This window comes from Perca flavescens, chromosome 4 (assembly GCF_004354835.1).
Source record: "Perca flavescens isolate YP-PL-M2 chromosome 4, PFLA_1.0, whole genome shotgun sequence".
NCBI classification, from domain to species: domain Eukaryota; kingdom Metazoa; phylum Chordata; class Actinopteri; order Perciformes; family Percidae; genus Perca; species Perca flavescens.
In genome coordinates, this window is record NC_041334.1 from 23,315,254 (window position 1) to 23,338,561 (window position 23,308).

General features: G+C 40.6%; 1 protein-coding gene across 2 annotated transcripts in view; it reads left to right on the top strand.

Annotated features, from left to right (window-relative positions):
* Positions 1-23,308, top strand: part of ca16b (carbonic anhydrase XVI b) — a 120,367-nt gene that overhangs the window by 73,529 nt on the left and 23,530 nt on the right. For both annotated transcript variants that reach the window (XM_028574888.1, XM_028574889.1), the window contains exons 5-12: positions 403-498; positions 4,888-4,954; positions 8,627-8,784; positions 10,687-10,879; positions 18,201-18,385; positions 21,950-22,058; positions 22,178-22,227; positions 22,325-23,069. In XM_028574888.1, coding sequence (XP_028430689.1) covers positions 403-498; positions 4,888-4,954; positions 8,627-8,784; positions 10,687-10,879; positions 18,201-18,385; positions 21,950-22,058; positions 22,178-22,227; positions 22,325-23,069 — 1,603 coding nt within the window. The remainder of the gene's footprint in view (positions 1-402; positions 499-4,887; positions 4,955-8,626; positions 8,785-10,686; positions 10,880-18,200; positions 18,386-21,949; positions 22,059-22,177; positions 22,228-22,324; positions 23,070-23,308) is intronic.

Consider the following 23,308-nt stretch of genomic DNA (forward strand, 5'->3'; position numbering starts at 1 on the left):
TGCACATTCTAAGCTTTGTTCTGTGATCAGAAGCGATGTTGTGGGTGATTTAAGGTAATTGGAAGCAATGATTAGAAGCATACCATTCTGTTAGATCTCTCCACAGGAAAAGAGAACATTCCCCCAGTTCTTCCTCTCAACTCGTGACTTGTCTCTGTCAGGACAGTCGCCCTGAGGAATGGGATGCTGTATTTCTCCAGCATCCCCCAGGAGTGGCAGAACACAAAAAGGAATGACACAGATTATGGGAGATTTATGGGAGTGATAAATACACCCTCTTTTATGCCCCTCAAAACTGCTTTTCATCAGCTCCTCAGCAGTTTGTCAAAGTGATTGATGACAGGGCCGTTGGTTCTCCTTGTCCACTCCTTAAGCTGTTTATGCTCTTGTTTCCCCTCCCAGATGCAGATCTACCTTTACAATTCAGATGATTTCGACAGCCTCAGCGCTGCCATCAAAGAGAGACGCATCATTGCTGCCATGGCCGTCTTCTTTGAGGTAAGGTATCACCAGGTCTAAAGGGCAAGACAAATAAGAAAAAAAAAACAAGACTACACAAATGCATGTGTACCTACAGTGCACTTGAACATAGACATTTTTATACATGCTAGAGTGGCGCTACGGATGCCACGGTCTGTCCGTTGGTCAGTCCCCCACTTTGGCCCTGACCGAAATATCTCAAGTCGGTTGGTTGCTTATACCAGCACGTTAGCATTATCATTATGAGCATGTTAGCATGCAGACGTTAGCATTGAACTCAAAGCACAACTTTGCCTAAGCACAGCCTCACAGCTGCTAGCATGGCTATAGTCTCTTGATCTAGTTAAAACAGACTCTGCTCATGCTTAAATATGTATCCCTTATATTTCTTCCGTTTTCTCAGAGCTGCTCTTAAGGAAAACCTTTGTAATGCCTCTTCATTACGTTGTTTATTAGTATTGCCTAAATGGAAAATATTCTTTTCATAGGCTAATATTGTACATAAATTGTGCCTACCGCCAATTGTAAGAAATTGTTTATAATAGATGAGTGAATAAATATAACTAGAGTGGACAGAAATGAGAGGGAAATGGGAAATAATACAGTACTAAGAAAAATAAGCGTAAGATTCAAACAAGATGGAAAAAGACTGTAAAATGGTGAAAGAGAGAGAGAGATTATTTGTCATTCTCACAACACGGATGAGGAGAACGAAATAAGAACTCAGGTCTCGGTGCTGACCAACTACTATAGTGATTAATAAATAATTAAAAACATTCCTTCACAAGCCCTATCCTACTTAAACCAATTACAAAGAAAATTAAATAATTTACAAAAACAGTATCAGAATAGCAGCAAATAAATAAATAAATAAAGTGCTATTTCTTGAGAAGACGCAAAGGCATGGCAGTGTGGAGGAGTTCATCAGTCTGACCGCATTCGGGTGGAAGCTGTTCTTCAGCCTGGTGGTCCTTGCCTGATGCTACGCAGCCTTCTGCCTGAGGGGAGGTGGGAAAACAGTCCGTCTGCAGGGTGGGTAGAGTCTCTCATGATGCAGGTCGCTCTGTCCCTGCATCGGCTTGTGTAAATGTCTGAGATGGCTGGTAGGTCACATCCGATGGTGCTTACCACCCTCTGCAGCATCTCCTTCTCTGCCACTGTGCAGCTGCCATACCACACAGTGATGCAAGAGGAAAGGGTACTCTCCACCACGCAACTGTAGAAGGAACCAAGGGGGTAAGCTTCGCTTCAGAATGCGAACCTCCGATGGCGCCATTTTGTTGCTACGAAGTGATCACCTCTTGTTAGCGTTACACTGACCGCCATTTTTTTTTTACGTCACTTGACTGCGAATAACTTTACATCTGAAGCGTTTAAAGACTCTATTTGTCCATTGTTTATTTCTAAAGAAACACGACAATGTATAAAAGACTCCATTACCTTGTATCTCACGTTATGGCTCCGTAGCAGACGCTTTTATAAAAATAAGCTAATGATTGTGTCATAACCAAGTGACTTACTGTCGCATAGTAGAGGAATTACCGTATAGTACAGGAGAAGCTCGCAGGCAGTTTCGACTTACATTAGCTGTTTAGGTTTAATTACTAATGTTAACTAGCATGTTAGTTAGCAATAATTAGCCTGTACTCTCCATCTCTGTAAGATTGGAAATGATTGAGATTTCCCTCGGCACAGCTACCAGAAGACTTACAACTTTCAGACACGTTGCTCACGTTGTCTCTGTCAGTTGGAGGCTGCGCAGTAAAGCAAGAGATCACCAGAAAAGTGCTTCTAATAGCCTTCACTGGTCTCCGTCCAGAGCAACGGGGTCTATTGATCCATTATATATATGTCAATGGAAGGAACTGAGGATGTTGATATCCAGCCTTGCCTTCTTCAGCTTCCTCAGGAAATAAAGGCGTTGATGTTTTTTTTAAGATGGTAAAGGTGTTGTGGCGCCAGGTGAGGGTGTTGGAGATGTGTACGCCAAGGTATCTGTTGCTGGGCACCATCTCCACAGCTGCACCGTCAATGCGGAGAGGAGTGGGGGCTGTGCCCATCTTGCAGAAATCCACAATCATCTCCTTGGTCTTGGTGGTGTTCAGGATGAGGTTGTTCTCCTTGCACCACAGCTCCAGTCCATCCACCTCCTGCCTGTATGCTAACTCGTTCCCTTTGGTGATGAGCCCTACCACTGCAGTGTCGTCTGCGAACTTCACTATGAGGCTGCTGTCATAGTGAGCTCTGCAATCATGTGTGAGCAGTGTGTAGAGCAGCGGGCTGAGGACGCAGCCTTTGGGGGAGCCAGTGTTGAGGATGATGTATGATGATGTGATGTTGTTAACCCTTACAGACTGGGGTCTGTTGGTCAAGTCCAAAATCCAGTTGCAGAGTGATGGAGCTAGACCTAGTGCTGCCAGTTTGTTCATCAGTGTCTGTGGGATGATTGTGATGCAGAACTAAAGTCCAAGAAGAGCAGCCTCACGTAGGAGTCCTTGTTCTCCAGGCGTGTGAGGGACTTGTGGACCACAGCAGCGATGGCGTCAGCTGTGGAGCGGTTCCACCTGTAGGGATACTAGTGATGGTCAGCTGTTATGTCGATGGACTTTATTTTGTGCGACATAACCAGCCTCTCAAAGCCCTTCATAGCTACTGGTGTGAGAGCAATTGGGCTGTAATCATTTAGGCAGGACACTGTGGTGGTCTTTGGCACAGGGACGATGGTGGACGTCTTGAAGCACGTTGGTACAGTGGCCTGGGAGAGTGAGATGTTAAAAATGTCCATCAGAGGCAGTTATGACTTAATGGGGATAGTTATAATTGTATGCATATGTGAATATGTTTTTGAGGTCAGTAAATGATACATGTTTATTAGAAATTATCTTTGGCACCTGTGTTGTGATAGGAGAGTTTCTCTTCACCTAGCAGCTGATTATTTTTCTGTTTTCTGTGGCACGTTGCAGATTCCTTACCGAGATACCACAAATTGTCCCCTGAAGGTCGGCGCACATGAACTCTTAAAGGACAAGAATGGTCCTAATTTCTGTCAATAGTAAAAACATCTCAGAGATTTATGAACCTTGAAAAAGCATACACCAGCAGCACATGTTACACTCTTAATTACTATTAGCGGCGTCTTTGCGATTGATGGCAGGCGATCAATGTGGGCTGACTTTCAGCTTAAGAGTATATAGGCAAGGGTCAGCTCTCAGGAAGAGGGAGGCTGGAATGGGGACACAGGTGTTTGTAATGTAGGTCTACTCTCAGACACTGATAAACCGTGTGAGTACAAGGACCTAAATGCCTCCGCTGGGTCCTGACAGCCCTATTGCTTACTGCAATTAGCACCACCATACACAATCCGCTGAATAACAGTTTACAGTGCGAGAGTTTTTAAGCGGGCACACACACATTGGCTCAGATTTACCATTTCTAATCAATGAGGATAGTTCTTCTTGTGCTCCCCAAAGGCCTATTAATGGCCTCTAAGGTGTGCATATTATCCACATTCAGCATTCAGTTCCACACAATTATTCTCCTCTGACTGACCTGAATTATTGTTGAGCAAGGGAAGATTGGTCCCTTTATCCCAACACTGTTTTGTCCAGTCTTGTCTCTTAAGTAGGACATTGGGGATATTGCAGAACGTGGGGCTGAACAATATTTGCCAGTCTTTAGTCATTTCAAAGAATTAACAGTAGGCCTAATAGATAAGGAGAGAATCAACACAGGTGTCTGTCCTCTGGAGACAGTAAAGCTAACAGTAATACCAGCTACAGGATGCAAAGCCCATACAATAATCAGATGTGTTCAGTGTCTCACAAAAATATAATAAATAAATAAATTGGCGTATGGGTACTCTCAGGTAGATTTTGTCAAAAATGTAAAATCAATCTTAAAATAAATGTAGACTTATGCAGACCATAAGCAGATGTTTGAACATGACTTTACTGCATCCGGGGGCACAGCAGTTCTGTTTACACAGACACGTATGATTTGTTTTACAACCTGCTGCTCATTATATTAAAGGTCAAAATGTAATTATTTTCCTCAAATAAGCATTAAATACTAATAATCAAGGTATTTGGTAGTAAAAGCCATTAAAGATACACATTACAATATAGTCATTTAGTATAACACCAGACACGATCATCCCGAAAATGAAATGAAGAAGACTGAATATCTCACAACTCATAATCTCACCAAAAACGGAACATCACAGACTTCACAATAATACTAGATGGAGTTAGATGCTGCTACATTACATTGTATTATAGAGATGTTGCCCTCATTGTGCCCATCCCCCTGTAATTTGTTGATATTGATCATCTTTAGTCATCATGTTAGATTATTTTTCTAGTCTTGTAATCCCTTTTTTAATCCTTTGTCTCTGGACATTTCCTGCAGCTGGGTCAAAAAGACAATCCAGCTGTGGACCCCATCATCCATGGATTGAAAGGAGTTGTGCATCATGGTAAGTAATGGGAAAGTAACCCACTTATAAACTCTGCTTCACATAGAACAATGCTATATTATGTACAGTGGTGAGTGCATGTGGCTGTAAATATAAAGATGTATAATTGTTATTCTTTGTTTCTCAATGTTGGTTTTTGTTTATGTACTCTCCACTGATTGTTTTTCTGTTAAAATCTCCTCCACATGAAACATTACTGTGGGAATTAAGTTCATGTGGGATATTCAAAATGCAATTATCCCTTACAAAATCACTCAGACATGTTTTGGTTAATCCTAGAGGTAAATGCTTGTGAAAGTGCAGACTTTGTGCTCTTCCCTGACCTCCATAAAACAAAGACTGATGCTCTTGCTTACAGCTGTTTAAGCGTTGGTCTTCATTTAAAAAACAAACAAATTAGAGTCTAAACACAAGATATGAGCAGAGTTTAACTTCAAAAGGAGGCAAAATTTGCAAGATACCGCCTCTCCTGTGCTAGTGCAGCTCCAGACCACAGTAGGAGTCCTGTGAGGAGCTTCATTCAAAGAGAAAAAGCTATTAATTACATATGAGCCTCAATTAGACAACACTGTTTTATATTGACTCAGACAAGCATGTGAATCGTGGCTCCTGTGAAGGCTCATATTCACATTTAAACTGTTAATGTATCGTGTTGCCTTCATGGCATATTGTCTTAAATGACTGCTGCTGTGTTGCCTTTACTGCACGCATGACTTATGCAGACCATAAGCAGATGTTTGAACATGACTTTACTACACAGCAGTTCTGTTTACACAGACACGTACGGTTTGTTTTACAACCTGCCGCTGACAGTCTTTAAGTGAGCATAATCATACACAAGGACATGTAAATGGCTAAGGATATATATATACAGTTTTTGTGCTGTATCAATGCTGGTTTCACAAGACTAGTTCTGGTCTTCATTGGGACATTTGTAATGTCATCATTGTACTGTCTGTTTGATGTTGTGCCATGGTAAGGTTGTGACTTTTGTGTTGAGCATTGGTAGGGGTAAAAAAACTAACTTTTACTCTGAATAAGTGGAAAAACGAAAAACACTTGAGGGGGGAAAAGCTCACTTAGGCTACGTTCACACCGCAAGTCTTAATGCGTGATTCCGATTTTTTGTTTGGCTGTTCACATGACCTTTTAAAAGTGGCCTATATCAGATTCCAGTGTGAACTGTTTGCGGTTTTGAAATGACCCGCATGCGCAAAAGAACACTAACAATGACATCAGACGCAGCACGCTGTTGCACTAAAGTTAGGGAGGTTATGGAGGAAGTCAGCATTTTTGCTTTTATTTTCATTTATTTTTTATTAAAATGTTTGTGTAATGGCAGCCATAACATTAATGCGCATGTGCTAAGGAGGAGAAGACTGAAGAGAAAGAGAGACAAATTTGCGGGGTTATGGCTGCAAATTCACTAAAGAGGTCTGTGTGACCGGACTGCCAATTTGCACGTCAGGACCGCTACGGGCCTCCACCACTCTGGCTTCGCCCTCGCACACGCTCCACCTCCCCGGCGGTGCGGCGACTCGGGCCGGTGGTGCGCCCGACCCCGAGGGACCGTGATCCCACCTCAGCCGGCGCACGCCGGATTTCACTTTCATTGCACCACGGGGCGACCCCGACTTGCGAGCGCGTTAAACTCCTTGGTCCGTTTTTACAGGCGGGTCGGGGGTGAGTTGCCGACATCACCTTTTTACGTGAGCCGATCCCCGCCCTGGCGATGCGACGCGCGGTTGGGGAACACTGAGGACAGTCCGCCCCGGTTAACAGCCGCACCGGAAGTATTTTTTTTTTGGTAAAAGTCACATCAAATCCACCTTGGCTGTTCACACTGCGGTCGCATTGAAAAAAATCTGATCTGGGTCGGATTCAGGACCACATATGGAAGTGGCCTGAATCTGATCTGAAAAAATCAGATCTGGGCTAGATTTGAGTGTTCACACTACTTCTGAAGAAGCCTGACCTGGTCACTTGACCCCAAAAAAATTTGGGCCACTTTGGCCTGCAGTCTGAACGTAGCCTTAGAGACCACTAGAGATTCTTAAAAGCATGTGAATTGGCCCCAGATTCAGAAAATTTCTACACTCAAAATTCCATTGAAGTAATTGCAGTAAGGAAAATGGCCTATTTTCTGATTGGCCTGTTATCAGCTGGAGGGCCATTTTACCTGTGTTTTCCATTTCACAGAGGTATTTAAGATCCACGTTTCCTTTGCTATATACTCTTGATAAAGACAGATTGCCAAAACAATTTGGTTGGTTATACTAGATTATTTTTGGAATCTCCCATCAGCCTCCAAAAAGGGGCTGTGCAATAGGGCTGAGGTATATCAACCTTTAATTTCTATCAATATTTTTTTAAATGGGATATGGTATGAGACAAGACTGTTTGTTTATATTGATATACTTTGATGTTGCATTACATAACCTGTTTCTTCCATGAAGCTGAGCCAGTGTTTGCATCTCTCCTCCTTCACAATGTCTGCGCAACCTCCCGGCCACACTTGCTCACAAGTTCTTCTGCAACACGGAAGGAGACACAAATGTTGATAATTGTTAATATATTGTGCTGGTGTATATTTTTCAAAAAGGGTAAGAAACCCTGTCTTTGCTTTTTATTTTGATCAGTCTGTTTAAGTGCTTGTGACATCTCGCATGTGGTTTTGACTTTTACCGGCATTCAGCCTAAGAATACCAAGATTTTTTGTCCAGTATCGCCCAGCCCTACTGTGCAGCTCCACAGATGTTTGTGCTAACACAACAGTATCTCTCATCTCCCAGATGACAGAGAGTTCAGTGTGGGTGTGGTGGTTTTTGGACTCTTCCTGCTGGCTGCTAAATCCCCTCCCTCCCTCTCGTTAGGGTGGTTGGTTTTCCGCTAGCTCGTTATCCCACAGTCATCCATCCATCAGCATCTCGCCGGCCCATGAGCGATAGGGCACGTACGCTGTCTGAAGACAGGGAGAAGAAAGGCTGTGAATACTGAATTTGACTTTGAGTACAGATGAGGCATGGGGGCGAGGCTTCCGGTACCTCCGTAGTACAATTCAGTCCTATCACCCTAAGCTTCTGCTTTTTTAGATAAGTTCATAAACTGTGAGAGATTGGATTTGACATGAAGTCAGCTTTATTTGGGTTTTTCACTTCATAACTCAAGGAAAAAACAAGCCCACTTGCATAGCCCACGGCGTGCATTTACAGGGGACAAAGGGATCTTCTGCTTGTTTTTTTGTTTTTCACACAGCCATGTCTGGTTTTGATCACGGAGGCTAGAACAGATCCGGTAATCGTTTGGATTGGTCTTAATTCCTGTAGCCCATTAGACAGTGTTACATGGAGAAAAGCAGGCTGCCACCCAGCCACAGATCAGCTGTCAGAGCAGGCCATTTTATCTGACTCCCCTCCCTTTGCTCCTTTCTACGGAGGACCAAAGTGAGATCTCTGAGTACAGAGATTTGGCCAGAGTGATAACAAGTGGTGAGGCTTTTTACTGCTGTCGCCATCATTCCACTTGTGGAGGTTTCAGGAAAGTGGTTAAATTGCCACAAGGAGAATGTAATGAAACAACCATGTTGATGTTGGTGTTTAGCAAACATTGCAGGATGGTAAAAATGTGCTATTTTTGAACCCTGACAAGTTTTTCTGCCCATACTCTACCCAGAAAAGGAGACCAACCTCAGGTCGTTCATCCTGAGGGATTTGTTGCCATCGTCAGTGGACAATTATTACCGATACACCGGCTCTCTGACCACGCCACCCTGCATCAAGGTGGTGGAGTGGATCATCTTGTCCAGGCCTGTGTATCTGTCCCACTCTCAGGTGTGTTAAGTCCACGCACGCACGCGCACACACACACACACACACACACACATACACTGACAGCTCTCTTCTCCATTTGCACACAGTGGATCACTTGCTGCCTCACAGTATTGACGTACAAGCAATTTTTTCCCTCATCTACCTCTCCCCCATCCTGACCTTTTCCCTCGTTCCTCCCCAACTCCTCTGCATATGAAACCATAACTGCCTATATAGTGGATGAGTAAGCAGATAGGGGGAGCTTAACATTTATACATATCACTGATTCTTGGGAATTTGGATGAAACAGGTTTTAATTTTGAAAATAAAAAAAATCTCAAGGTATATCATTATAGACCAAGGTCTTGGCTGTTCAGCAACCTCCTCATTTTGTATTTTTTTTTCTTCATAAAATAGGCGTTTTTCACCACCTTCAGACACAATAAAAAGCAAATCATTTTTTTTATTTGGTCTAATATGTATTTAGAGTTTTTAAATCATTATGTGGCATTTTTAGTACACATATATGCTGTTAAATGTTGAATATTCCCTTTTGTTCATTTTTTTTACTGTTTCACGTGTACTCCTTTAAAAGATCTAACATCATACAATGTTTACTTTAAGCCTAAATAGAAAAAGTAATGTTTTTTATTTAACAAACATATTTTTGTATTAAAAGAGGCTGTTACTTTAATAACTCAACAGCACTGAAAAAACATATTGTAAGCATATTCATTTAAAACAAATAAAACTCCCTCTGACGGTGATGACACTAATCTGACAGTGGTGACTGTGGCCTCATTACAAAATACAATTCCAAAATGTATACCACTCAAGTCAATGGCTTCTTCTTAACAATTCTGAGCATGCATATCATGTGAAAGAGTAGGTTTTTGTCACCACTGTCAGACGTCCCCACCGCCAGGTTTTGTGACGGTGGTGACAAAAACCTCCAAATGGTCCTCAACGGAGGCTAGAATATAATTGTTGATCACAATAAATACGGGCTCACGGCTGTGGTTCGGCCACAGCCACGAGGCCTATAAAACCTATAGAAGAACCTTACATATGTGCAAAGGATCCCCTGATTATAACCTTGATTCTTTTTATTCATGAAAATGTTATTCATTTCCAACAGAATTAGCACTTTTCTTAGTGGGACATGTTTGCATAAATGTTCAGTATTTTAAATTATTGCAGTAAGGTAAAGGTTTAATATTTGTTAAATGCAAATTGTAGCATTTTACAGACTCGCCTATGAGCTTTATAGCCGTTTACCTCCCAACTGTATGCCAAATCATGCCCCGTGCTTTTTGCTGATCCCATACACAGTCCTTTGCTGCATCTTTTATACATACAATTCTTGGGTTACCCAGCTGCATATCCTCTAGAGCGTTCTGTGCTGTAGAAATTTGCAGGGCTCAGTGGAATTTCTATTAACTTGCAGGAGTACAAATCTTTTCTTCAGAAATTACTTTTGCTGCACGAATATTGACCACCGCCACAATGTTTGTGACGCTCACAGATAGTCTTTTATGAACCTGTAATTCATTTCTCCAAGCACGCATAGGACACATTGATTCCACAGTATCTGTAATGTGTAGTCATTACTGCACGCGGCAGGAGATCATTCATGGCAATCAATGGCCACAAATTTGCCCTGTTGAGAAGTTTCAGTCCGGTAGGTAGCCAGGATGATGATTAAGGTCCGTGCCTGCTGGTACCTGTGGTGTGAATGTTTCTTGCAAATACTCTGCTCTAGTTGTGAACAGTCAGCTGCTGGCAAGTGGCTACACATGCGGTCCTGCATTATATATATATATATTATATTCAACACACACACACACACACACACACACACAAAGAGTAACAAAGGCACTTTAGCATTGCTTCAATAGCTATTCTGTGCTTCTTTCCATCTAGCTGGAGGCCTTTTACTCCATTTTTACAACGGAGCAACAGGACCATGTCAAGTCTGTCGAATACCTGAGGAACAACTTCCGGCCCTTGCAGGACCTGGACAATAGGAAAGTCTATAAATCGGCTGTAAAAGACGCATGGCAGAAAGATTTAACTGAAATCTTGGGAAGCCCTCACAGCACTGAGGCTTCAAGAGGTAAGCTTTGTGTTCTACATTGTATTGCATTTTCCGTCTCGGTTGCACTATGACACCACTGGTCTAACCCAAGAATCTCCTTAAATCCAATCATTTTTTGCTATGTTTTAGTACTTGTGAATTGCTGCCTTAACTACTCACTGTACCAAGAGTTATGATTGAACAATCACTTTTCGGGTGAAGCGGTTTTGCAAATGGTCAAATGGAAAATGTGTATTGATACTGGGATGTCTACACAACTGTGTGAGTCGATTGACTTCAAAAAGTTCAAAACACCTGTTGATGTGTGTCTGTTGGCTATTTAGGTTTTTTCCTGGCACAGTTACATATTTTGCACATACTGCAGCGTCTTGTGTAGACGGTTTACATATTTGTGCTCACCATCATATGTACATTTTAAGTACTGGTGTTATTGCTGAATACATTGTGAATACATATTTCTAAAATGGTATGATGTTTTTGTTGAGTTATTACTACACAATACTTTTTTCCTTTTGAATCTTGCCCCCGACAAATAACCCATATTACAAACTAATAAGAACTAAGCATTTTCTAAAAATAAAAACTAAACTAAACTAGCAAACCCACTTTAAAAACTAATTAAAACTAAACTGAATTTGAAAACAAAAAGTCAAAACAAAATAAAAATAAAAACTAATGAAAAATGCAAAGCTATAATAACCTTGCCCCACACACACACGCATGCCGGCTCGATGCACACACCAGCGCACAAGTATAAACATCAGACCACTTACGTAGGCTACGGCGAAAGTGCTGCGTTGCGCCTGCGCAGAACCATAAAACAAGCTTTAGCCATGACTTTTTTCTGCAGTGTTTAGGCGTTAACACGTTGCCTCGTCTTTTTCAGCTCAGCTCACTTCTTTCATTGGCTTGAAATCTATAAAGTTTCCAAATTAGTGGTGCAGTTTTAGTTTTCCTTGAGACTATGCCATATATCATCTCCTCATCTCAAAAAACACATGAACATTCTAGTAAACAAGCACAACACGCACAGTTCACCCTCCCAACACTACTGAAATGTGATGTCCTTCATAGCGCCACTGGGCTCGGCAGTAAATTGCTGTCAGACACCAGAGGCACCGATAGCTTGTTCGTTTATAAACAAAGATGTTAATCATGTTGTCATATTGCTTATTACCAATGTCAGCCAAGCTACTTGGAAAGTTTAGTGAGCTAAGCTACCTAGTCTACATTAAATGAAGCTTTACTACACTAAAGCTAACATTAGCTCTCCAAAAAAAAGTAGCAAGCTATAAGCTACAGCAACTTGGCAAAAGTAGTTTACTACATCAAAGCTTTTTTTTTTATTTTATACATCCATGTACATACAGTACATGGCCGTGTTTGGCGGTGGCGCCGGTAATCCTCAGCAGTTTTATTTCAGACCACAGCAGCAAACTCCGTGCTAGACTAACTGACAAATGCCAGTTCAACCAATTAGCATCAAATCATACCAGTTTTGGCTCATACACAGGACCAGCCCTGTGAAACCAGAAATCATCCCAAATCTACAAAGACAAAATACAGTCATATTGCACAGGGCTAGTATTACAGATGTTACAGGTTCCATTTGATGCCCTTGCTGCCACTTAAAAGCTTAGCGCTGTGATGGTATGAGGGGGATTAAGTATGGGCTGCACTTGATAACTGTAAAGTGTAGGTGGTAACAGAATGCTTGAATCCTGTTGACAGCATGGTTGACAGGATTTTAGGATATATGAATAATACACCCTCTGACCACAAAGTGGGTTGCAACGGCAGCGTGGCGCTGTCCGTTTTTCTGCTTGTTAGGGCTGTGCAATAAATGAAATTTTAATCAAGATTACGATTTTGGCTCCTAACGATCACAAAAACAGGGTAATCGAGAAAAACATTACACATTACGTAAAATTTTTCTGGTGTTCTGAGGGAAAAAAACATTCAAAGTTCAAACGGGAAAAGTATTAAGGGAAATTTCACAGTTCAAGGTGTTTTTACTGTTGGTTTGTTTGGTACTGTTTCAATGTCAATATTGACCAAAATAATTTTGATTATGATTCTTTCCATGATCGAGCAACCCTACTGCTTGTTGACTTCACAGGAAGTGAAGCAACTGCAGAACCAGTGTCTCAAAGTTTTTGACTTACAGTAACTTCGGTAAAAACTTTAAGATACAAGATATGCCTCTTTTTACGTTTGTAGTAAAACTCGCAAGACTTTTTGTTCAACCTCATATTCATCTTATTTATTCAGCTGTGGAACCAGATGAACGGTAAGAAGAGATTAATTATGTATTTGTCTTATGTATGATTTACCAATAAGGCTAACATCATAACAACTAATGAAACATTAAACAATAAAATAGTTGCCAATTAATTTTTTTTTTTTCATTGATTAGTTGGGTCTATGTTGTGATGCATCATACATACAGTGTCTCTCATAGTCAGACCTCATTTCAGCTAATTAGCGTTGCCTAAATCTGCCAGATTTGAGTCCTTTTTGATGAATTTAAAATCAAACTTTGGACATGAATTCATTCCGTCAGTTTTTTCTCCATTTTATTATTATTAAATGACCCCCTAAGGTTAGGGAGAGGGAAAGCATGTCACCTGGGCGTATAAAACTAAGCAGTTTTGGGATTTTGCACATATCCCAACAAAAAAGAACGGATGAGAGACACTTTTACAGTCCTTTATTTACGGTGCTATCTTGTGCTACATCATTAATAAGGACAGAAAAACAGAAAAACACTTCTTCGGCCGGGACACCAACTCCAGGCTTCCTGAATCATAGCTCTCAATCAAGGTAAGGTGGTCTGTGGGTGAGATCTCCTTGAAAGTGACCAATCGTAGAAGGGCCAGGGGATTATCCAATAAATAAACTGTCGTCGATCCAGACTAAGGTTGGAGAGACACTGGACTATAACATATATGGAGATTTTAGAATATTTCACACCATTAACGTTAGTCAGAGATGGTCTAAAGTGAACAGAAACTTGAGCAATAACTGATCAAATATGTAAGGGATAATGTAGAGCGTGCCTTACCTTGCATGGCAGCTGGATTCTCACGATATCACGAGGCGGGATCACATAGCACAAAAATCCATCTTGTCAGAATTGAAGTAATGCGTTTTTGTCTGACCTACCAGCTTACTGAACCAATCAGCGTCCGGTAAGGAGCTACTGGCAGTTACAGGTGTGGTTTAAGCGTGTGTTGGCCGTGACTGTTTGTTTAAAACAACAGTGGCAGATGTGATAGACAGATGGTTCATCCAATCACCTGCCAGGTGTTTTTTGAAAGTGCCTGCCCTTTTCCAAACAATTTCCAATCACGGCTTCTCAGATGGTTCTGTGTTAACCAACCATCTGGCACGTCAGGTTAGAGCGAGGTGGTTGTTATTGCGAATTGAACCCCTTCAGGGTGATGCAGGACCCCCTCCCTTCGTGTTCACGTCTCGCTGGCTGATCTGCACTGCACACTGCCCGGACTGGGCTTCTGCAGGCTTTGTGATCCACTGATCAGTGATATGAGCTCCATATGAGCACCAATCTCTCATGGAAGCCAGACCCGGGTAGTGCGTAGAGCAGAGCCGCAGCAATTAGCTAGGCAGTGGGAGTACTATTGTCAACAATCTGCTATACAGAAATAACAAACAGTAGAATAAAACCTCTGCATGTCCTTCTTTTTTTGTTTATAACAATGAATTTGCACACACAAAGTGATTGGTCGCACTGATGGAACATAATGCCTATAATATTTAAGATTATATGTTAATATTTCTGAGGGAACAGGATTGTGGTGCAGCTGTAAAATGTAGTTTTTAAAATAGGCCATAGTCTGAACATGTTTTAATAGCATTTCAGTGACTGTGTTTGTTAAACCTGCTTTATAAAAGAGGGCCTAAACAAAACATACTGGGACACATTTAGAATGTTAACGTAATAAAAATAATAAATGTTTGACTTTCTATTCTATATCTGAACCGGTATCGGAACTCATTGCTACAATCGAGACATTTTGGACCACCAAACTCTACTAGAGAGCCCTGCAACAATCGACCACTTGGACAAAGTGATACCACAGGTCATTGCGTAATGTATGGGCCTCCTGCAAACCCTAGCCAGGCCAAAAGCTGTTTGATTGTGTTGCTGTACTGTAAGACTGATATTAATATACTTATTATACTTACTAAAAAGCCTTGAATATTTTATTGTCTAGTACGAGATTCTTTTATGACACACTTATTTACTGAAGTTGAGTAACACTAATGCAGGTGGCATAAAATAGGTCAAATTGGCTTTAGTTTGCTTCCTTATGAAGAGCTGTGGCCATGTTTATGACTCTGTTTACTAGTTACCATTGACTTTTTAATGTACATTGTACATGTGAGCAATATACTTTAGGCATGCAGTATATTTTTTACAGATGCAATTTGTATTTCACACAGAATAACGTTCTTCTGAAGATTTTCACATCATGACACCTATTTTAACACACACACACTAATGTTAATGTGATACTTATACAGTATTTGTTTTGTGTATACATACTATTTTTTTTTTTTTCACCCAAACTCTTTACCAAAAATCTTGGGGCTTTAGTAAAAATTATTATTTAGATTTTTCATAGTGTTTTGGGACCAAATTCAGGAAGCTCATCTAACTGCTCAGCCTGGAGACCCATTCAAACATAGACCCAGCTTTTTTTCTATTGTAGTAGGGCAAACATGAAAAACATTCTGCTGCGATTAGAGTTACCACATTAATAGGTAATAATAAAAATTTCACAAGATGTCCTGTCAGAATAATGCACGTCATTCTCTCATTGTTACAACACCTTATATCAAAGAACGTGTTAATATAACGCGAAGACCTCATGCAAGGCTTGATTAGAGTATTTTTGTTAGTTTCTTTTATGTGTGCATCTTGCAGCGCTTGCTTTAACAGAACAGTACAGGAACTATGGAGATTAATGAGAAAGGCTGCTGCGCCTTAAAGTAGTGTTGTTGGTGTCTGGCGGGGAGAATTGATTGGGAATGCTTGTGATGAAGTTGGAGCACTCTCACAAGGCCGATCAGCAATCATCATTAATATGTGGCACAGCTAAAATAGACCCATACAAATTAAGTTGTGAAATTGCTTCTGTGGCATTATGTCTAGCAGAATGAATGTGGACCAGTGTCTCTCCAGTTTTTTCCACTTTCCCTCCCTCCTGCTCGTTTTCTCTTTGTGTCTCTCTCGCATTTCTTTTTTGCTGTGCTAAAATGTAAGAATTCAGATGTAATGGAACCAAACAAAGTTTGACATGTTTGCTTGAAAAATATGGAATTCCATTGTCTTCAATATTAAATAAATGAATAAATAAATGTGCCTATGAAATACATCCTGAAATAAATAAATGTAAATATATAAATGAGTCAATATATGGTTGGGAACAGACAATCGTTTTTTTAACTGCTTGCTAGTTACTTTTTTCTGTCGACTAACAACATCATTAACATAGTCTAATATTATATTATATTTATATATATATATATATATATATATATATATATATATATATATATATATATATATATATATATATATATATATATTAGGGCTGTCAATCAATAAAAATAAATTAACTAATTAATTGCACAATTTGCTGTAATTAATCGCGATTAATCGCTTTTTAAATGGAGACTGAAGCTTGTAATAATGGATATTTAAATGCTAAATCACTTAACTTTGCAAATATGAAGAAAAAAACAAACAAGGAAAGGTTCTGCTAAATTCAAAAATGAGCGCGTTAATTTTGACAGCCCTAATATATATACATATACAGTATATACATACATATCAACAACCACCTTGGATAAATTAATTTTATAATTAATACGGAGACATCATGTTTGCTCATCAGTAAAACACAAAAAGTGCCCCAATTATTGTGAACAGACTTAAATCACAACAGTGTTGTATTTCAATGTGCCAAATAGGTGTTAATTAAGGCTAGATGATATAGACAAAACCAACAATAATTTTTGACCAAATACCACAATATTGTATAGTTGTCTATTGATGCTTTCACAAAATATTTACACAATACAATTTTGGATAAAGTATCATCAGGAATGTGGATATAATGCGTAGGTGGGTGAAGGTAAATAATAAAAAAGCTAGAGCAGTCTAGTAAGCTCAGAAAATTACACTTTACTGTAATCTAGCCTTTAAAACCAGAAAAAAACATTTATGCCATATTACGATATCCAAAATCTAAGATGATATTTAGTCTCATATCACGATATGAGTACAATATCGATATATTGCCCAGACCAGTTGATGGTGATAAGGATAATGGCTGACATGATGCTAATGATGCAGGCAGTACAACCATTATGATGTCTTTAGCTGTTATTAAGAGGCTGCTTGTGAGCTGCTGAAGTTGACAACGAACATCCGACAGGTTATAATGCATTTCACACCTGTCAAACCTTATCAACACCCAAAGACATTCTTGCTATTGTGTGGGTTTTTCCCCCTGTGCCCTCCTGACTTATTTCCTCCCACCCTCTCTCCCTTTCACATATCATGGTGCTTAATTTGCACCATAGCTTCACTTTGTAAATGGAAAAAACACTGGTGACAATTTCAATTTGACAGAAACCCTGTGTGCACATAATCAGCTGACACTGGTTTTGGTACTGATTGCTGTTGCCCTGATGTGCTGAAAAGCATGTCCAGATTGTCCCTTACTCATACTGACAGATCCCTGTGTAAATATTTGTGCTGCAGCCTACACTGCCACCTTGAGGCTGACTTACAGGTTTCCTTTCATCCTCCTAATGCATCCTGTTTAATGTTGCGCAGACAGGAACTTGTAAATTGTGTGTGGGCAGGAAGTGGCGGTATTATCTCTACTACATGTTTACCACAGCACCCAGCTGTTTGGGATTCTACCTGGAATCTTTTTCAGTGTTATTGTATTAAGAGGACACTGACAGCTGAAGTTGTACCTGATCCCATTCAAGCTTCCAGGAGTGTTTTTTGTTATTGAGTTTCTGTATTATTCTATATATTATACATTTTACTCAAGTAGAAAAGGCTTTGAGTCAAGTCAGCAGCAGGCAGTAATACAGTAACAGGCTTGTTAAAAGGCAACCTGCATTCTGCCCACACACATCAACAAACACAAAGACATGTGGTCAAGCAGTCCTCACAACACAGCTTTTCATTTTCACCCAGCTGCATTCAAACGGAGGAAAAAGTGACATTATCTCTTATTCTTTTCATGCTGCTTTTTTTTATCTTACTACCCTCTACTTTTTGGTCCTACAGTGTGCAGCAGTGTCCCAGTAAACATGAAGATTCAGCCACTGAACCAGACAGCATTGATGGTGAGCTGGGAACGCCCTGTGACCGTCTACCACCCACCCATCACCAGTTACATGGTCTCTTACAGCTGGGTGAAACGTGATGTTGCTGACGAAAAGACCTTCACCAAGACTGGGGACCAGAGCATGGTGTGTAGTATTATTATTATTATTATTATTATTATTATTATTATTATTATTATTATCAACTGTGACTAACAACTGCTCATACCAGACCCAAGCAGCTTTTCAGAATTCATCTCGTAGATGAGGTTTAAACATCTCTGATTGGCCAAGCCTACGATGTATCTGATAGAGGGTGGCTGGATTAGTGACCGTGTGTATAGGAGGTGACAGGTTGTGATGAACTCTGCACGTGGCTGTTGGGTTGATATGCGGGCCCCAGACAATCCCCTGTCACTCACCTGTCTCAGAATAGACACGTAGGACTGTCGCACACACTGACAAGTCTAACTGATATATGGAATGTTTTGGCAATGCGCCTGTGGCCTTGTCTTAGATTAAGCATTTTCCATCGATTTACTTTAGTCAGTGATGCAGGTCAGTATAGGCTCAAAGATAATTTATGGCAACAAGTGAATCAGATCACAGCAATATAAACCAAATCATGTTTTATTTTTATTTTATACTGCTCATATTATGCTCATTTTCAGGTTCATAATTGTATTTATAGGTTGTACCAAAATAGGTTTACAGGGTTTAATTTTCAAAAAACATCCTAAATTTGTTGTACTGCACATTGCTGCAGCTCCTCTTTTCACCCTGTGTGTTGAGCTCTCTGTTTTAGCTACAGAGTGAGTCATCTCACTTCTGTTCCATCCAAGGACAACTAGCTAATCAGAAGTATTATGGCGTGCCACGCTAGCAGCTAGGGGAGCGTTATAACATGTTACAAAGTGACGCATGTTCGTCACTGAAGTAAAGGCTGGACTACAATAGAGCTGTTTGGAGCAGTTTGTGAACAGTGTTTTCTGTTGGAGATGGTAACTCCCTTTGGGGTGGACTTTGGGTTTTCACTTTGTAAACCTATAACATGCACAAACAATATATATAACACAATAAAGGAAAGGGAAAAAGCCAAAAAGCATAATATGAGCACTTTAAGGGGGCAGTTTACCCCATATCATCATCATCATCATCATCATCATCATCATCATCATCATCATCATCAATCAAATTACCTGTAGCGCTATTTACGGTTTCAATCAAGATTGCTTAGTGTTGGAGATATCGGCCGTAGAGATTTTTATACATATATATATATATATATATATATATATATATATATATATATATATATATATATATATATATATATATCTTGAATATGATGGAACTAGATGGCACTCAGCTGGTGGTACCCACTAAACATATCACCACTACTCATGGACGAGAGGCTCGTGACTAAATGTAAACATTAATAGCTTCCCCTAAAGGCTCAGCTGAGGAGGACAAGCCTCTTATCAATTAGTATGCTTCCTTTTGCGCAGTGATACAGTTAGCAGCTGTAGTTGAACGTCCTACAAGAAAATAGTTCCTACATAAAACTGCTCACAACCAGGTCTGTGGATTATCTTGATTTATCTGGTCATGATTTTTGGAAATAGGCATTTCTGTTGAGTTTTTTCAAATGTAATTTTTGGCGCTTTTAACACCACGACCCGAGTGCCATCTAGTTCCATCAGTTTCGAGACAAGGCAGTCATCTCTACTGCTGATATCAACACTGGGCAACTTGCACCAAAAAAGGTAAGAGGAAAAACATGTCATTTTTGTTTGGAGTTGAACTGTCCTTTTAACAATTTGAAAACCTTGTTATCATTTTAAAAAATCCTGATTTTGTTAGGCATTGGAGTTAGCTCTTTGAACATAAACTGTCGTCTTTTAGCAACCAACACAGGTAACTGTGCAAATGTAGCCCTTTGGATCTCAGTGAAGTTTTTGACATCAGTGATCACACAATCTCTCCAACACACTATTAACTGTCTCCACAGAAATATATCCTCGCCCTGCAAGAGATTACACCTACAGGGCTGTTCTTTTTCACACTACATATTCTTCTTCCTGGTCACATATCCTTCCATTTGAAGGAATCCAACACCCAGCTGTGCATCTCCTTCAAAGCCCACTGACCCCCAGCTGTCTTGACAGTCTGCATGGCTGCCTCTTTAGTTATAAACAGTGCCGGAGCAAAACACTCACCCACTGGTTCAGAGACCTGGCATCTGCTCCCTTGTGGCAGTACCACCTCCAGTATGCGTTACAGTAAATACAGTTGTTATTGTCTTGGATGGGAAGCTGGTGAGGGATCATCCGAAATAAGAGACACCTTCTGTTTAGCAGTTAAACTTTTTGAAATGAACAACATAAGCATATTCATAGATTCTGAGAGGAGGGGGTAGATGTAATATGAAGATTTTTTTTTTTCCCCCCAGGTTGAAATATTTTGTGGAAATACCATATCAGACACAAATTATTATTCCATGCAGTTTTTCTTTATCTCTTAAAACCTACCTGGAGGGGATCTTTAACTTATAAACTACTTACCAAAGCTTAGATACTATGGACAAGCATGTTGAAATGAATACACAATCAGGCTTCCTGCAGTCAAGAACTCCCTCACAAATGAAACTAATACTATCCTCAGCTAGAGATAAATTAACATTTATTTAATTTATTTAACTCCTGCATCCCTCTGAAATCAACGTCTCACTTGCAGCATGTCCAGTGACGTGCCACAACAGTTCTGTCTGATGTTAAACATAGAAACCATCTCACCGCAATTTCAGTCTCCCCGTGCTGTTTACCTGCTGCTCTCAGCATCCTCCAGCTACATTTACTGACCTTTTAGCTCCTCATCAGCCATACTGCTCCCCGAGGTCCTCTGGCAGAGCTGTCTTATCTCTACAGCCAAAGTCTTCATTTTCTATATTCTGTAGTCATGGCATGAGGCACGAGCATTCTCTGTTAACATCCCCCATTCTGTGATATAAGTTGCTTGAGAAGCTTACGTAGGTAGAGTAATTTCTTAAAACATATATTTCAAACCATGAGACTTCCTTGTCTTCTTGCTGTCTTTAACAATAATCAAATTGATGTTTTTTTCAAAGAATGGATTAATTATTATTATTTATATATAATATCTTAATGTTCTGTTTAAAAGTTTAAGTTAACGTTATTCTACATGTATTGCAGATGGTTGACTGAAAGAACGATTATTGTGCCCATGAGGTGCTCTATATGGTTACACTCCAATAATACAGTCGATCAGTAGCTTTACTAACTGAGTATTCTCTCCACTTCTCTCTCAGCTGTCAGTCTTTCTTATTTTGCCCACTTCATTTCCATTTCAATTTTCAGCTTCTATCTCTGGACACCTTTTTATCTGAATTACTTTCAAGAAAAACTAGCTCTCCAACACCAGAGGCAATCACTCATCCGTTCTCAGGGCCATTTTAATACAAGTAAAGCCATCTTGAAAGTGCACAACACAATTAAATTAGGCAGGAAATTAGGTTTAAACTGCATTAAACTTGTGGGTCATGCACATGTTGACAGAACAGTGGCTTAGCGTAGTATATTTAAATTTTGGGATTAACAGCGTCCACAGTTTGAAATGTATTTTCATCCATTTAAACATTATTTACAACAAGTGGTCTTAAGTGCGTACGTATGTGCATCTTTTCTTTTGCAGAAAGCCGTCATCACTAATGTGTCCCCTGACGTCCTGTACCTGTTCAGAGTGCAGGCAGTGTGTCAGCATGACCTGCGTAGTGATTTCAGTCAAACACTGCTGTTCAGAGGTACCTGGTCAAAACCCTCCAGCCATCGAGTCATTATATATTCTTAAAGAAACACTTATTTTGCATGTCAGACACATAAAAATGTTTTTTAAATACTTCCTTGTCTTTTTGTTTTTCAGCTAATACAACAAGAATATTTGAAGGGTCTCGGATTGTGAAGACTGGGATGGTGAGTTGAACAGAAAATGGCAGCAGACTTTTCTTTTTGTTAGAAACGTTCATGTACTTCTGTTGGATAACCACTTTTCTCTGTCTGTGTCCATCAGCCCACAATTTCTCCAGCGTCCTCGGCAGACATGGCTCCCATCAGCTCTGGTTCCTCCACTTGGACGTCCTCTGGCATCCACTTCTCCATTGTCTCTATGGCAACAGGGATGGGCCCCTCCTCTAGTGGCAGCCAGGCCACAGTGGCATCAGTGGTGACAAGCACCTTGCTGGCAGGCTTGGGCGTGGGCGGAGGGGTCATTTCTTCTTTGCCCAGCTCTGTTTGGCCCACACAGGTGCCCCAAGCCACGCAGAACCCCACCCGTCCATCCGTCCCGCCTGCAAAGTCTAGCACCGAACAGGCAGCGCCCCAGGGCTCCGAGACAGACACCCCGTCTGAGGAAAAGCAGGCTGAACGTGAAGGCGAGGACGAGGAGAAAGAGAAGGAGGAGGAGAGAGGAGAGCAGGAGGAGGGAGAGGATGAGAAGAAGAGAAAGAACAAGACTGCTCCCGGTAATGAGGAAAAGCAAGCCAACAGCACTGTGGCCGAAGAGCCTTTAATCCCCACCCCCGCGTCCACAGCCAAAGAGAAAGGAGAAGGGAAGCCTACGGTCAAAGGCACCACAGTACCCGCAAGCACCGGTGACGATCAGTTGGTCAACGTAAATCAGGAACCCACAGATGTAAACGCGGTCTCCACTCAGGAGGCTGGTAATGACACTGCAGAGATGCAGATTCCCCAGAGCTCCACAGTGTCTCCAAAGATCAGTGATGGCAAGAGTCTCTGGCCTTTCTCTGTCCACACTGGTGAGCAGACCTCTTTCTCCCACACAGATATGACACAATATTGCTTGTTGTCCCTTCCCAAACTCTTTCTCTCGTTGTCCGCTTTCATACAGGGCAAGACTTCTCTCCAATGCAGAATTCTGCTACCAACAGTTATGGAGAGCAATTTAGCACAATAAATGAATTGATTTAAGGAAGTGACTACACTGGTTACTATTTCAGTTAAACATAAAGCTCCAGGCTTTTGTGTCACTACAACA